The 12,100-nt window shown below is 65.2% G+C and overlaps 6 protein-coding genes across 6 annotated transcripts; 4 read left to right on the top strand and 2 right to left on the bottom strand.

The window, feature by feature from the left end:
* Window positions 1-554: 554 nt before the first annotated feature.
* Window positions 555-3,447, top strand: HETIRDRAFT_472383 (uncharacterized protein; the record flags this gene model as incomplete). Its single annotated transcript, XM_009545433.1, has 3 exons — window positions 555-2,501; window positions 2,576-2,931; window positions 3,010-3,447. The coding sequence occupies 3 exons, from the start codon at window positions 558-560 to the stop codon at window positions 3,239-3,241; spliced, it is 2,532 nt and encodes an 843-aa protein (XP_009543728.1). The 3' UTR covers window positions 3,242-3,447.
* HETIRDRAFT_123706 (uncharacterized protein) lies at window positions 3,434-4,720 on the bottom strand (the record flags this gene model as incomplete). The annotated part of the gene is made up of 6 exons (XM_009545432.1): window positions 3,434-3,520; window positions 3,578-3,713; window positions 3,767-4,065; window positions 4,133-4,376; window positions 4,438-4,553; window positions 4,613-4,720. 6 exons carry the CDS (start codon window positions 4,718-4,720, stop codon window positions 3,434-3,436), a joined length of 990 nt encoding a protein of 329 aa, XP_009543727.1.
* Window positions 4,721-5,112: 392 nt separating this feature from the next.
* On the top strand, window positions 5,113-6,109 carry HETIRDRAFT_241446 (uncharacterized protein; the record flags this gene model as incomplete). Its single annotated transcript, XM_009545431.1, has 5 exons — window positions 5,113-5,144; window positions 5,201-5,341; window positions 5,407-5,721; window positions 5,777-5,861; window positions 5,912-6,109. Coding segments are annotated over 5 exons (771 nt in total), but the record flags the coding sequence as incomplete, so codon positions are not given.
* A 70-nt stretch (window positions 6,110-6,179) lies between these two features.
* Window positions 6,180-7,464, top strand: HETIRDRAFT_123705 (uncharacterized protein; the record flags this gene model as incomplete). The annotated part of the gene is made up of 5 exons (XM_009545430.1): window positions 6,180-6,473; window positions 6,531-6,615; window positions 6,670-6,806; window positions 6,879-7,173; window positions 7,292-7,464. 5 exons carry the CDS (start codon window positions 6,180-6,182, stop codon window positions 7,462-7,464), a joined length of 984 nt encoding a protein of 327 aa, XP_009543725.1.
* A 495-nt stretch (window positions 7,465-7,959) lies between these two features.
* On the bottom strand, window positions 7,960-9,851 carry HETIRDRAFT_314072 (uncharacterized protein; the record flags this gene model as incomplete). The annotated part of the gene is made up of 5 exons (XM_009545429.1): window positions 7,960-8,295; window positions 8,362-8,399; window positions 8,466-9,241; window positions 9,306-9,559; window positions 9,621-9,851. 5 exons carry the CDS (start codon window positions 9,849-9,851, stop codon window positions 7,960-7,962), a joined length of 1,635 nt encoding a protein of 544 aa, XP_009543724.1.
* Window positions 9,852-10,132: 281 nt separating this feature from the next.
* Window positions 10,133-11,897, top strand: HETIRDRAFT_381306 (uncharacterized protein; the record flags this gene model as incomplete). Its single annotated transcript, XM_009545428.1, has 9 exons — window positions 10,133-10,183; window positions 10,231-10,278; window positions 10,329-10,358; window positions 10,414-10,597; window positions 10,675-10,967; window positions 11,027-11,293; window positions 11,348-11,463; window positions 11,519-11,601; window positions 11,667-11,897. The coding sequence occupies 9 exons, from the start codon at window positions 10,133-10,135 to the stop codon at window positions 11,717-11,719; spliced, it is 1,125 nt and encodes a 374-aa protein (XP_009543723.1). The 3' UTR covers window positions 11,720-11,897.
* Between the last annotated feature and the right edge of the window lie 203 nt (window positions 11,898-12,100).

Raw genomic sequence — 12,100 nt, 5'->3', positions numbered from 1 at the left:
GGTTTCCAACTGGCCTTATATACGAGCAAGGCGAAGTGTGGTTCGGGTCAATCACGCACCAATTGTCCACACATTGTACGTGACCAGTTTCGGCACAAAAGGGATTGGACCTATGGACAAGCCGCCACCCGCCACCAGCCGCTTGGGCCGCGACAAAGTGGCAAGCAGCAAAGAGAACAAGAGCAAGGGCCATAACTGAGGTGTGGATCCTTCGCCAATTACTTAGCACAAGACGCCGGGCTTGAGCTTTGTCGTTCTCTCTGCTCGGCGAGGTTCTAACTTGGCATCACTTGTACAGTCTGTGGGAAGTCGGACATGCCGTTCGGAACTGTTTGCCATGGGTGTGAAAGCGACCTGCGCTACTGTATTGCTCTAGTACAGCGGTGTCGCAAACACGGTTGAATGAGAACGTCGTCGTCCGAGAGGGCGATGAGACAAACGCGGTCAACGGAGAGAGCTGGCTGTTTGGCCAAAACAAACAACCCTGCGCTCGAATCGAGTGCAGGCCCTCAGGCGAGCGATCGAATGCTCAGCAATTCTCTTTGACCCCATCCTCCATGGCGTTCTTGCCTCTGCTCGACCGCCGCAACGACGACCTCGAGGCTGCCTTGGCTCGCGTCGGCCCTGTCGTTCTCCCCGCCGCATCGACCGCAGACGACGTCGCCTCTGCGCCAATTCGGTCTGCCCGATATATACTCGCAGATAACAGTCATTCTTCCAGCCCAGACGATGCCATCGCCTGGCTCGACGAAGGCGCGGACAAGGTCATCGTGCCTCTCGCATGGGCCCCAGAACTCATCGGGCTCGTTCCGCGCGACCGTCTGCTGCTCCTGCTCGACGTCGCGAACGCGAGCGCCGTGTCGGACCGGGTGCGGAGCGGCGTCTCGGGTGTGTTCTTGAAGTCGCCCACGTTGGAGCTCGACCTCATCTCGTCTGTCTCCCGGTTTTTCGCCGAGTCCTCTATCTTTGTCTTTTTCGCCGGATCCAGCCCGCCGCTGCCCTCGACGATCAGGGGTCTGCTTGGCGTCGGCGCGACCCTGGTGGTGCCCGCGTCGCAGCTCACACTTTCCGCCTCGTCTGCTTCCCAGATCAACGTCGCCGACGCCTACCTCGCACCCTTGGTGTCCGATCGCCCAGATGGCTTGTTCCCCACAGTCGTCTCTTCCCACCTGCAGGGCGGTCGCTCGCTCGGCCTCGTGTACTCCTCCTCGCAATCCGTGAAAGAAAGCATCCTCACGGGGAAGGGGGTGTATCACTCACGCAAGCACGGACTGTGGCGGAAAGGGGAAACCTCGGGGGCCACCCAGGACATCGTCAGCATCCGCCTCGACTGCGACTCCGATTGCCTGGAGTTCAGTGTCATTCAGCACGGTGCCGGATTCTGCCACCTGAAGCGAACGTCCTGCTTTGGCGAGGTCACCGGGCTCCCCGCACTCGAGGCGACTCTGCGGTCCCGCCTTTTATCCGCCCCCGAGGGCTCGTACACGCGCAGGCTGTTCGACGATCCCCAGCTCCTGCGATCCAAGATCATGGAAGAGGCGGACGAGCTCTGCCGAGCGGAGACGAAGGAGGAGGTCGCCTTTGAGGCAGCGGACCTGCTCTACTTCGCTTTGGCCCGGTGTGCCGCAGCGGGCGTCACCATCGCCGACATCGAGGCCTCTCTCGATGCGAAGGCTCGCAAGATCACACGCAGGCCCGGAAACGCGAAGCCACAGTGGACGCCTCCCCCACCCCCTGCTCCTCCTAAGGCGCCCATCGATCCCAACGCCCCCATCCGCATGCGCACCTACGATCTCGCCACCGTCACCGTCGCGGAACGCGCGCAGCTCCTCCGACGCCCCGTGCTCAAGTTCGACGAGATGATCGCCAAAGTGAAGCCTATTGTCGACAGCGTGCGGGCGCGCGGGGACGCCGCCCTGCTCGAGCTCACCGCCAAGTTCGACAGGGCGCAGCTCGCCTCGACCGTCGCCTTCCCGCCCTTCGCGCCGGAGAGCATGCGGCTCCCCGAGCCCGTGCGCGCGGCGATCGACGTCGCGTACGCAAACATCCACAAGTTCCACGCCGCCCAGGCGCAGGACAGCACGCTCGTCGTCGAGACCATGCCCGGCGTCGTCTGCTCGCGCTTCGCGCGCCCGATCGCGCGCGTCGGGCTGTACGTGCCCGGCGGCACCGCCGTGCTGCCCTCGACCGCGCTCATGCTCGGCATCCCCGCACAGGTCGCGGGCTGCAAGGAGATCGTGCTCGCGACGCCGCCCCGCGCGGACGGCAGCATCTCCCCCGAGGTCATGTACGTCGCGCACCTCGTCGGTGCGTCCGCGGTCCTCAAGGCCGGCGGCGCGCAGGCCGTCGCGGCGCTCGCGTACGGCACCGAGACCGTGCCCAAGGTCGACAAGATCTTCGGCCCCGGGAACCAGTGGGTCACCGCGGCGAAGCTGCTCGTCCAGAACGACACGGACGCGCTCGTCTCGATCGACATGCCCGCGGGGCCCTCCGAAGTCTTGGTGAGTCCCCGTCCGCCCGCGTCCTTGGACGCACGCACGCACGCACGCACATACACGTCGCTGACGCGCCGCAGGTGATCGCGGACCACACGTGCGACCCCGCGTTCGTCGCCGCAGACCTGCTCTCCCAGGCCGAGCACGGCGTCGACTCGCAGGTCGTGCTCGTCGGCGTGCGCCTCGCGCGCGCGACGCTCGCCGCGATCGAGGCCGAGGTGGACGCACAGGCGCGCGCGCTCGCGCGCGTCGCGATCGTGCGCGAGTCCGTCGCGAAGAGCATCATCGTGCAGGCGGACACCGTCGCTGACGCGCTCGCGTTCTCCAACGCGTACGCGCCTGAGCACCTCATCCTGCACCTCGAGGACGCGGCCGGGCAGGTCCCGCTCGTGGAGAACGCGGGGAGCGTGTTCGTCGGGCCGTACTCCCCCGAGAGGTGCGCGCCGCGTCTTCCCCATCGTTCTCCTCCCCTCGCGTGCTCACCGTCTGTTTTGTTTTTGTCTTTCTTCGTCAGCTGTGGCGACTACGCGTCGGGCACGAACCACACCCTCCCGACGAACGGGTACGCGCGCCAGTTCAGCGGCGTCAACACGCTCTCGTTCCAAAAGCACATCACGTCGCAGGAGCTGACGTCCGCGGGCCTGCAGAACCTCGGGCCCGTGGTCGCAACGCTCGCCGACTGCGAGGGCCTACAAGCCCACGCCAACGCGGTGCGCATCCGCTTGCGCGCCATGGCTTCTGCCTAGGCGGCACAAAATTGGTCGAATGTACGAGGGGGAAGCATCGAATGCTTGTATCGTTGATAGAAGAAGCTAAGAGGACCGCATGTACAAAAATCGTCGGGCGCAGTGTCCACATCCAGCAGGAAACAAATCTATAGCACTAGCAACGACAACATGTATGCCCGAGTAATGTAACGAGAATCACGATCCAGCGCCTCAGTTCGTCCTGTAAAGTGCGCGCTTGGCCACCTTGACAATGAGAGGGGTGTCGGGGAAGGCGAGCGCCTCGAGGTTGGCGGCGTACTGAAAACCGGGATGCGCTCAATCGCGTAGAATAGATACAAGCCAGGAAGGACTCACAGGCGTGGGGACGTCAGCACCGGTGATGCGCTCAACAGGCGCGTCCAAGTAGTCAAAGGCCTCGCTCTCGATGATCTGGGCGCAGATTTCGGAACCGACGCCGAATGCGGGGAAGCCGCCCTCGACGGTCACAAGGCTAGAAGCTGCTCAGTACACGATCGGACGTCGCACGATCCCACTATCACGCACCGGTTCGTCTTCTTGACCGAAGCCTTGATCGTGTCGATGTCTAGTGGGCGGATGCTGCGGAGGTTGATGACCTCGGCCTTGATGCCCTCCTTGGCGAGGATGTCGGCGGCCTCGAGACTGTGAGTGACCATCTTGCTGTGCGCGACGATGGTGATGTCGCTGCCCTCGCGCTCGACCTTGGCCTTGCCGATGGGGAGCAGGAAGTTGTCGGACATGGCCTCGGCCGACATGGGGAAGGTGATACCGTACATCATCTCGTTCTCGAGGAAGACGACCGGGTTAGGGTCGCGGATGGCGGACTTGAGAACGACCACAAGCGCGCGTCAACGAGAGTGTTTGTCACGGAAGGAAGAGGGCGGGCGGTACCTTGAGCAAGCCCTTGCAATCCTCCGCACTCCACGGGCTGACGACCTTGAGACCAGGGATCTGCCCGTACCATGAAGCGTAGTCCTGGGAGTGCTGTGCGCCGACACCGGCAGCAGCGCCGTTGGGACCGCGGAAGACGACTGGGCAGGGAACGTTGCCGCCGGACATGTAATATGTCTTGCCGGCGGAGTTGACGATCTGGTCGATGGCCTGCATCGCGAAGTTGAAGGTCATAAACTCGCATCTGAGGGAGAAGGAGGGTGAACAAAGGGAGAGAGGGCGGGATGGGGCGCGGACGGACGGACATGGGTCGGAGACCTGAGAGGGCGGCGCCGACGGCGAGACCGGCGAAGCCCATCTCGGTGATGGGTGTGTCGACGACTCGCTTCTCGCCAAACTTGTCCAGAAGGCCTTTCGTGACCTGGCAGGAATCGTATGAGGATCCGAAGAGAGGAAGGAGATGAGGTGGCGGAAACGGACCTTGTATGCACCGTTGTAGCGCGCGACTTCCTCGCCGAGGATGAAGACGTTGTCGTCACGGATCATCTCCTCCTCCATGGCCACGTTGAGCGCATCACGCACGGTCATCTGGGGAGAAAATGAGGAGTGAAAGGGAGAGAGGAGGCCAGCGGAAACGAGGACTGACGGAATGCTGCTCGGACTCTGTCGCATACGCGCGGAAAGCTGTTCGGCGTGCCGCGAGCGAGGGCCCTGCGCGTGCGTGTGTGAGGGCGGGTGCGAGGCGGGAGAAGGCGGCTCTGGCGGCCATCTTGTGTGTTTTTGAAGAGAGGAAAGGACGGGGAGGAGGGGGAGGGAGAGGGAGAGGGAGAGAAGAGGGAGGGAGAGGCCGGAGTGATGTGGTCGGGCGTAATTGGCGGCGGGTCGACTTTTTTGGGGGCGTAAACACCCGTAAATACGACTCCTCCCCAGCCTCTTTCGCTTGCTCGCCACCGCCCATGGCGCCCACGCCCACTCTCCTCCGCCCCGTCGTCGTCGTCACCGGCGCATCGAGGTTTCCCGTCTCCCGTCTCGAGTGCCCGGCCGCTCGCTGACCGCGATCTCACCCAGAGGCCTCGGTCTCGCCGTCACCTCTGCCCTCCTCAAGCAACTCAACGCCACCGTCGTCGCCGTCTCCCGCACGCGCACGCCCGAGCTCACGCAGCTCTCCGATGCCCACGCCGACTCTCTCAAGCTCGTCGAATGCAGCGTGTCCGTATCCCGTGATCCCTCGCGCGTCCGCACGCGTTTGCTCAACGTCCCGATCCCCCCCGCAGCGCCGACGAGCCCGCGTTCGCCAAGGCCATATCAGATGTTCAAAAGACGCACGGCAGCATCGACGGACTCGTGCTGAATGCGGGCACGCTGCACCCGCTCGGCCGCGTCGACGCGCCGTCGAGCACGCTGGACGCGTGGAAATCCCACTTTGACGTGAACTTTTTCTCGCTCGTGACCGCACTCAAGGCGGCGCTCCCGGCCCTGCGCGCGAGCCGCTTTGGGGGCAAGGTCGTCTTTGTGAGCTCTGGCGCTGCGGCGGGCGGGGTGCCCGGCTGGGGGCCTTACAACGCGAGCAAGGCCGCGATGAACAGTCTGTGCAGGCGCGTACCCCATGCCTGCCTGCTCGCCGAGTGTCCTTGGTAATCGCAGTACTCGGGGCACCGACAGGACGCTCGCTCAGGAAGAGCCCGACATCGTGTCTGTGGCCGTGCGCCCGGGGAAAGTGGACACCGAGGTGAGGTCGCCGGCGGTGTGCTCACGGCGGGTGCTGACGAAGCTCGACAGATGCAAGCGACGCTGCGCGAGCAGGGGGGCGCACACATGCGGGCGGCGGACCACGAGAGCTTCGTGCGCGAGCACGCGGAGGGCAGGCTGGTGAGGCCGGAGGACGCGGGCCACGTGATCGCTGCGTTGGCGTTGGGCGCGCACCCGGGACTGTCGGGGGCGTTCGTGAGCTGGGATTCGGCCGAGTGCAGCGAGTACCGCAGAGCGTAGACACCGCTGTCCGTAGCACTCAATTGGAAGCGCATTCTCCTTTTTCGGTCGCGTCCTCATGTCTGCCATCGACGTCCACCACCACATCTTCCCCGCCGCCCTCCCCAAGGCCGCCCTCTCCCGCGCCGTCGGCTTCCGCACGCCCCCCGCACACCTCCCCTGGTCACCCGCCCTCAGCCTCCGCGCCATGGACGCCCTCGGCGTCGAGCTCGCCGTTCTCTCCGTCCCCACCGGCCACTTCCCCGACGACGTGCGCGCGCTCAACGACCAGATGCGCGCCGCTTGCGTCCAGCATCCGGGCAGGTTCGCGTTCTGGGGGTGTGCCGGCGATTTGCGGGACACCAAGGGTGCGTTGGGCAGGCGCTATGTCCGCGAGTCTGCTGAATGCGTGCACGCGCATGCAGCTGCGCTGGACCTGATCGCGTACGCGCTGGACGACCTCGGCGCAGTCGGCATCGCCGTCTCCTCCGTCTACGGCGAAGCGAACGACGCCAGTCCGTCGATCGCAATCTTTCAACTCCGCCGCAGTCACTGACTCCGCGCGCCAGAATACCTCGGCGACGACGTCTTCGATCCGATCTGGGAAGAGCTGGACAGGCGCGACGCCGTCGTCTTCCTCCACGGCGCCCAGACGCCCTCCTCCACGCCCTTCCCGAGCGACCTGCTAGGCATCCCCATCACAGAGGTAACGTACCCACCACCGCCCGCCCGCCTCCCCGTCCGCGCCTCCGACCTCCGCCCCCTCCACCCTCCACAGGTCCCCAACGAGACATTCAAAGCCATCGCCCACCTCGTCGTCGCCGGGAAAACAACCCGCTTCCCCCGCCTCGCCTTCGTCCTCGCCCACATGGGCGGCACCGCCCTCGCCCTCGCGCCGCGCCTCGCGGGGCTCGCGCGCTACATGGGCGCCGCCCTCGACGAGACGCACATCCTGCGCGAGCTCCGCCGCGCGTGCTGGTGGGACACCGCGCTCAGCGCCGGCCCGGGCCCGCTCGCCGCCGCGGAGGCGTGGGGCGTCGGCGCGCGCGTCGTGTGGGGGAGCGACTTTCCCGGTCAGTCTCCGCGCGTCGTTCGCAGCATCGAGATTCGAGACTGACGCGCCGACGCGTTGCGGGCCGGTCGGGCCGGGCGTCTCATCTGGTTTGATTTGATTGGGTTGGGCTGGGACAGCCGTCCCGCTCGAGACGATACAATGGTTCGAGGCGGGCTTGCGTGCGTTCTACGCGCCGAAGGACGGCGCGGGCGACGACGCGAGGCTGAGAGGGATATATCGGGAGCACGTCCTCGAGCTCTTCGCTTCGCGCGGCATCGACCTGTTCGCCCTCGCTCCGGCCGCGAAGTGAGCCACGTGTATGCGCGCTCGCGTATATGTTGGGACGCGGGCAGCGATGGAAGGCATTGTATGACACGGTATCACCGAGCTTGTATTACTGTAAAGCCTTGACGGGCAGCTTGGCTCGCTATGTTCACGGCCCATATGTAAGTTACCTTCAGAAGAAAATCACGCTGGTTCTGTCGAGCGCCCTCGGTACGCTACGGAACAGCGCTACACGGCCGACGTTGGAAAATGACGTGCGAACGACTACTGCGTGCGTATGTGGTATCCAGATAAAACGACGATGACAACGGAGAAAACACGACGAGGTCGAGACGAGACGAGACGAGGACAGGCGCTCGGGACCGTGGTCGGACCAGGATCTAGGTAGGTTAAGCCATAAGATACAGTGCGCGGGAGATCTCTGGTTCCAGAGGATGGGGATGGGGGAGGCGACGTCTATGTGGTGCGACGACCGTCTTCTATGATAGATACTGCAGAATAAACTCTCGTGCCGCGCGCCTCACCGCGCTCGCATCGGCGCGGACTCCGCCTCCGTGAGCCAGCCGATGAGCTCCCTGTACCCCGCGCTGTCAGGGAACAGCGCCTGCCCATGGTGGCCCGCGGGGTCGTACCACAGCCCGTCGCGCACGCCGTGCGCCGCGAGGTACCGCCGGACACGCGGCGCGGCGAGGATGGCGTCGCTGCCGCCGAGGAAGAAGCGCGTGCGGCGCGGGTCGCGCGCGTGCGGGATCTCCTCGTACCAGAGCGAGTTGGACGCCCAGTCGAAGCGCCGCTGGAGGACGTTCGCGACGCCGAGCTCGGTGCTGACGAAGTAGCGCATGAGGAGGTGCAGGCCCTGCGTCGTGCGGGTGCGTCAGCGCGTAGAAGCGAGAAGGGCGGGGAGAGGAGCGCGCGGACGTACGGTGGAGCAGGGCCGGTGGATGAAGTTGTAGCATACGTCTGGAAGGGGGGAGGGCGGGCAGGGTCAGCGCGGGACAGGCGGCGAGAGGGAACGCGCGCGCGCACCGCCTTCCCAGGAGCAGAACGTGACGGGGTCGACGAAGCACGAGCGGCGGAAGAGCTCCGGGTGCGCCTTGAGCAGCCACGCGTGCACGAACGACCCGTTCGAGTGGCTCATCAGCGTGATCCTGCCCTCGCGCGCCTTGGCACCGCGCCCGCCCGCCGCCCCGCCGTCCGCCGGCGCCCACCCGAGCTCGACCAGCAGCGCGCGCAGCGCCGCGGCGGTCTCCTGGCGGCCTTTCGGGGCGAGAAAGTCGCGGTGAAAGATCTGCTGGCTTACGTGCGGTTGCAGCGGGACGAGGAGCGGGCGGTCGCGCAGCTCGTACAAGAGGCGCGACAGGATCATCTGGTACTGGACGAGCCCGAGTCCGAGCCCGTGCACGAACACGACGGGCGCGGCGCCCGTCTCGAACGCGTACCCGTCGGGGACGTAGAGCAGATACTCGATCCCGTCCTTCACGCCGTGGCGCATGCCGCGGCGGCGGACGAACCAGGCGCGGAGGGCGCGGTTGCCGAGCGCGACGAGAACGTACCAAGCGAGCGGGCGCCAGGCGACGCGGACGGGGTCGAGGGTGAGCAGGATCGGGCGCGCGGTGGGGTTGGTGCCGGGGGGGATGGCGGTGCCCGAGCGCTTCTCGACGAGGGAGAGGACGTCTTCGAGGACGGCGCGGCGGGCGGGCGAGAGCGTGGGGAGCGGGGGCAGGTGGGTGTTGAAGATGGACCAGTAGAGCCATTGGTACATTTCCTGCTTGCGGATGTGCGACCACGGGACCTTGTGGAACCTGCGGAGAAGCGAGGCGCGGTGAGCGAGACGGTACGCGCGCGCGATCGAGAGAGGGGACGGACCAGGTTCGGAGAGAGTTGCGGAAGTCGACCGCGCGGGGGTCGTCGCGATCGAGCTGTTCGACGACCTCGGCGGGGCTGCCCGGGCGACTGACGTCCAGCGTCTCTTCGTCGAAGGCGTCATCTGAGAGAGAAGAGAGACCGGCCTTTGTGACGCGGCGAAAGGCGGCTTGGAGCTCTGCGGGGTCGCCGGCGGGGATTGGGCAGGGGCCGGTCACGAAACGGGCGAGATTGAAGTGGTATAGGGAGAAGAAGACCTGGCGTATGAAAGCGAGGTCAGGTTGATCGGTCGCGAGTCGAACAAGGCCTGATGCCCACCTCGGCCAGCGCGCACGCGAACCATGCCATTTGGACACCGGAGAGCGTCCAGAGGGAGCCTGTGTGGAGGGTACAGAGCACATAGATCCAGGACAGGGGTGGTACGGACCACACGGGGAGGACGACGAAGAGTAACGCGGCGTAGAAGGAGAGGTCGCGAGCGGGGGTCGTGTGGGGAACGTCGGAGACGCAGGAGGGCGTCGAGTCCTTGTGGGGGAGCTGAGGGGGCATGGTGGCGGGGAGGTCGCGTGGTGGTCGACTGGTTGATAAAGAACGGCGAGGGCCGAGCATCTCGCCAGCCAGAGCCCAAACGAGCGACTGGTCGAGCTCGTCAGTCGACGGAATGGACTCGAGTCCGAGCGCGCTGATGACGAGAGCCGCGGGGGTCAGCATCGCGTGACGCAGATGGAATCGGGCGGGCGATCCCGTGCTCGCTGGCCCGGGACGGCCGATCTGTTCCGGGGCGAAGAGCGTTTGGTCTGCTGGATTTCTTCTTCATTTCCTCACCCGCCATGTTGCGCAACGCCCTCGCCGCCGCCTCCCGCCCCGCCCTCGCCCAGGCCGTACGTCGCTCCCTTCTCCAGACTCCGTCCCAGCTCACCTCCCGCAGCGCACAGCCACAACCCTCTCGGCTGCCTTCCCAAGGGTCGCAGAGCGAGTGCGTCCACTCGAGCCTCTTTCGCCGCACCCACTCACCTCCCGTCCTAGCCTCCCACAAAATACGGCGGCGTGCACACCGTGCGTCGCGCGCTCTCTTCCTCAGGCCTCCGTTCTGACCGTTTGTTCTCTCCAGGTCACCCTCATCCCCGGTGACGGTGTCGGTGCTGAAATCACAGACTCCGTCAAGGAAATCTTCGAGTATGTCAACGCCCCCATCGAGTGGGACCAGTACGACGTCTCGGGCATGTCTTCTTCCGGCGAAGACCTCTTCAAGCAGGCCATGGAGAGCTTGAAGCGCAACAAAGTCGGCCTCAAGGGTGCGCCCTCCCTCTCCCTCTTCCGCGTTCTTCCGCCCGTCGCTTCTCGCATGACCTCACCCGCCCCTTCCGTGCAGGCATCCTCTTCACCCCCATTTCCCAGTCCGGCCACATCTCTTGGAACGTCGCCATGCGCCAGCAGCTCGACATCTACGCCTCCGTCGTCCTCTGCAAGTCCCTCCCCGGCTTCCCCACCCGCCATTCCGGCGTCGACTTTGCCATCATCCGCGAGAACACCGAAGGCGAGTACTCCGGCCTCGAGCACCAGAGCTACCCGGGCGTCGTCGAGAGCTTGAAGGTCTCCACCCGCGCAAAGGCCGAGCGCATCTCGCGCTTCGCCTTCGACTTTGCCCTCAAGAACAACCGCAAGGTAAGGTCCGCGCGCCCACCACCCACGCTCCGCTAACCGAGCCCTCACACCACGTGCAGAAAGTCACCTGCGTGCACAAGGCGAACATCATGAAGCTCGGCGACGGTCTCTTCCTCAACACCTTCCGCCGCGTCGCGGAGGAGTACCGCTCCTCGGGCATCGAGTTCAACGACATGATCGTGGACAACACGTCCATGCAGCTCGTCGCACGCCCGACCCAGTTCGACGTCATGGTCATGCCCAACTTGTACGGCGCCATCGTGTCGAACATTGGCGCCGCCCTCGTCGGCGGACCCGGCATCGTCCCTGGGTGCAACGTCGGTCGTGTGAGCCTCGCGCTTCTCATGGACTCGTCGACCTCTCTGACGCTTTTTGTGTAGGAATACGCGCTGTTCGAGCCTGGCTGTCGTCACGTCGCGAAAGACATCATGGGCACCAACCGCGCCAACCCCGCCGCCATGATCCTCTCCGCCACGATGATGCTCAGGCATCTCGGGTAACGTGCCTCTGCTCCTCGCTCGCTCCACATCTGACCCCTTCGTCGTCCCCAGCCTCGACCACATCGCGAACAACATCGGGCGCGCGACGTTCGACGTCATCAACGCCGGCAAGGTCCGCACTGCCGATATGGGTGGTACGTCCCCGTCGCGTCTCTCCCCGTTGGCCGTCCGTCGTGACCGTTCCCGTGATGTCTTGCAGGCTCCGCGACCACGTCCGAGTTCACCGCGGCCGTCATCAAGAGCCTCGTCTAAAAAAAGCCAGGTCGGGGGCAGGTGGAGTGGGACTCTGTGGAACTGCGGACGTGGCTGGAATAGATAGTGTCGTGTTATCGTACAGGGAATAATGGCCCGAACGGCGCACGGCTGCGCCGCCCGCCGTCGTCGTCTTCTTGTCATCTCTTACAGCGCTATACACTAATGTGGAGCCATCGCGCCGTTGGGAAAGAGCACAAGCATGCGCTATCATGGTAGGTGGCTGAGATCTTCGGCGGTGAATGTGTCGTCGAACAGCGCGTCGTCGTCCGAGAGCGCGGGGTCAGGTTCGGCTTTGACCCCGCTCGCCTCTGCTGCCTGCGGAATGTCCGCGCCTGGACCAGGCTTCTCGGAGGCTTCTCGACTCTCTTCAAACTCGAC

Source organism: Heterobasidion irregulare, assembly GCF_000320585.1.
Source record: "Heterobasidion irregulare TC 32-1 unplaced genomic scaffold scaffold_03, whole genome shotgun sequence".
Classification (NCBI taxonomy): domain Eukaryota; kingdom Fungi; phylum Basidiomycota; class Agaricomycetes; order Russulales; family Bondarzewiaceae; genus Heterobasidion; species Heterobasidion irregulare.
The sequence above is the reverse complement of the archived record's forward strand: the minus strand, read 5'-3'. Positions and strand labels throughout refer to the sequence as shown.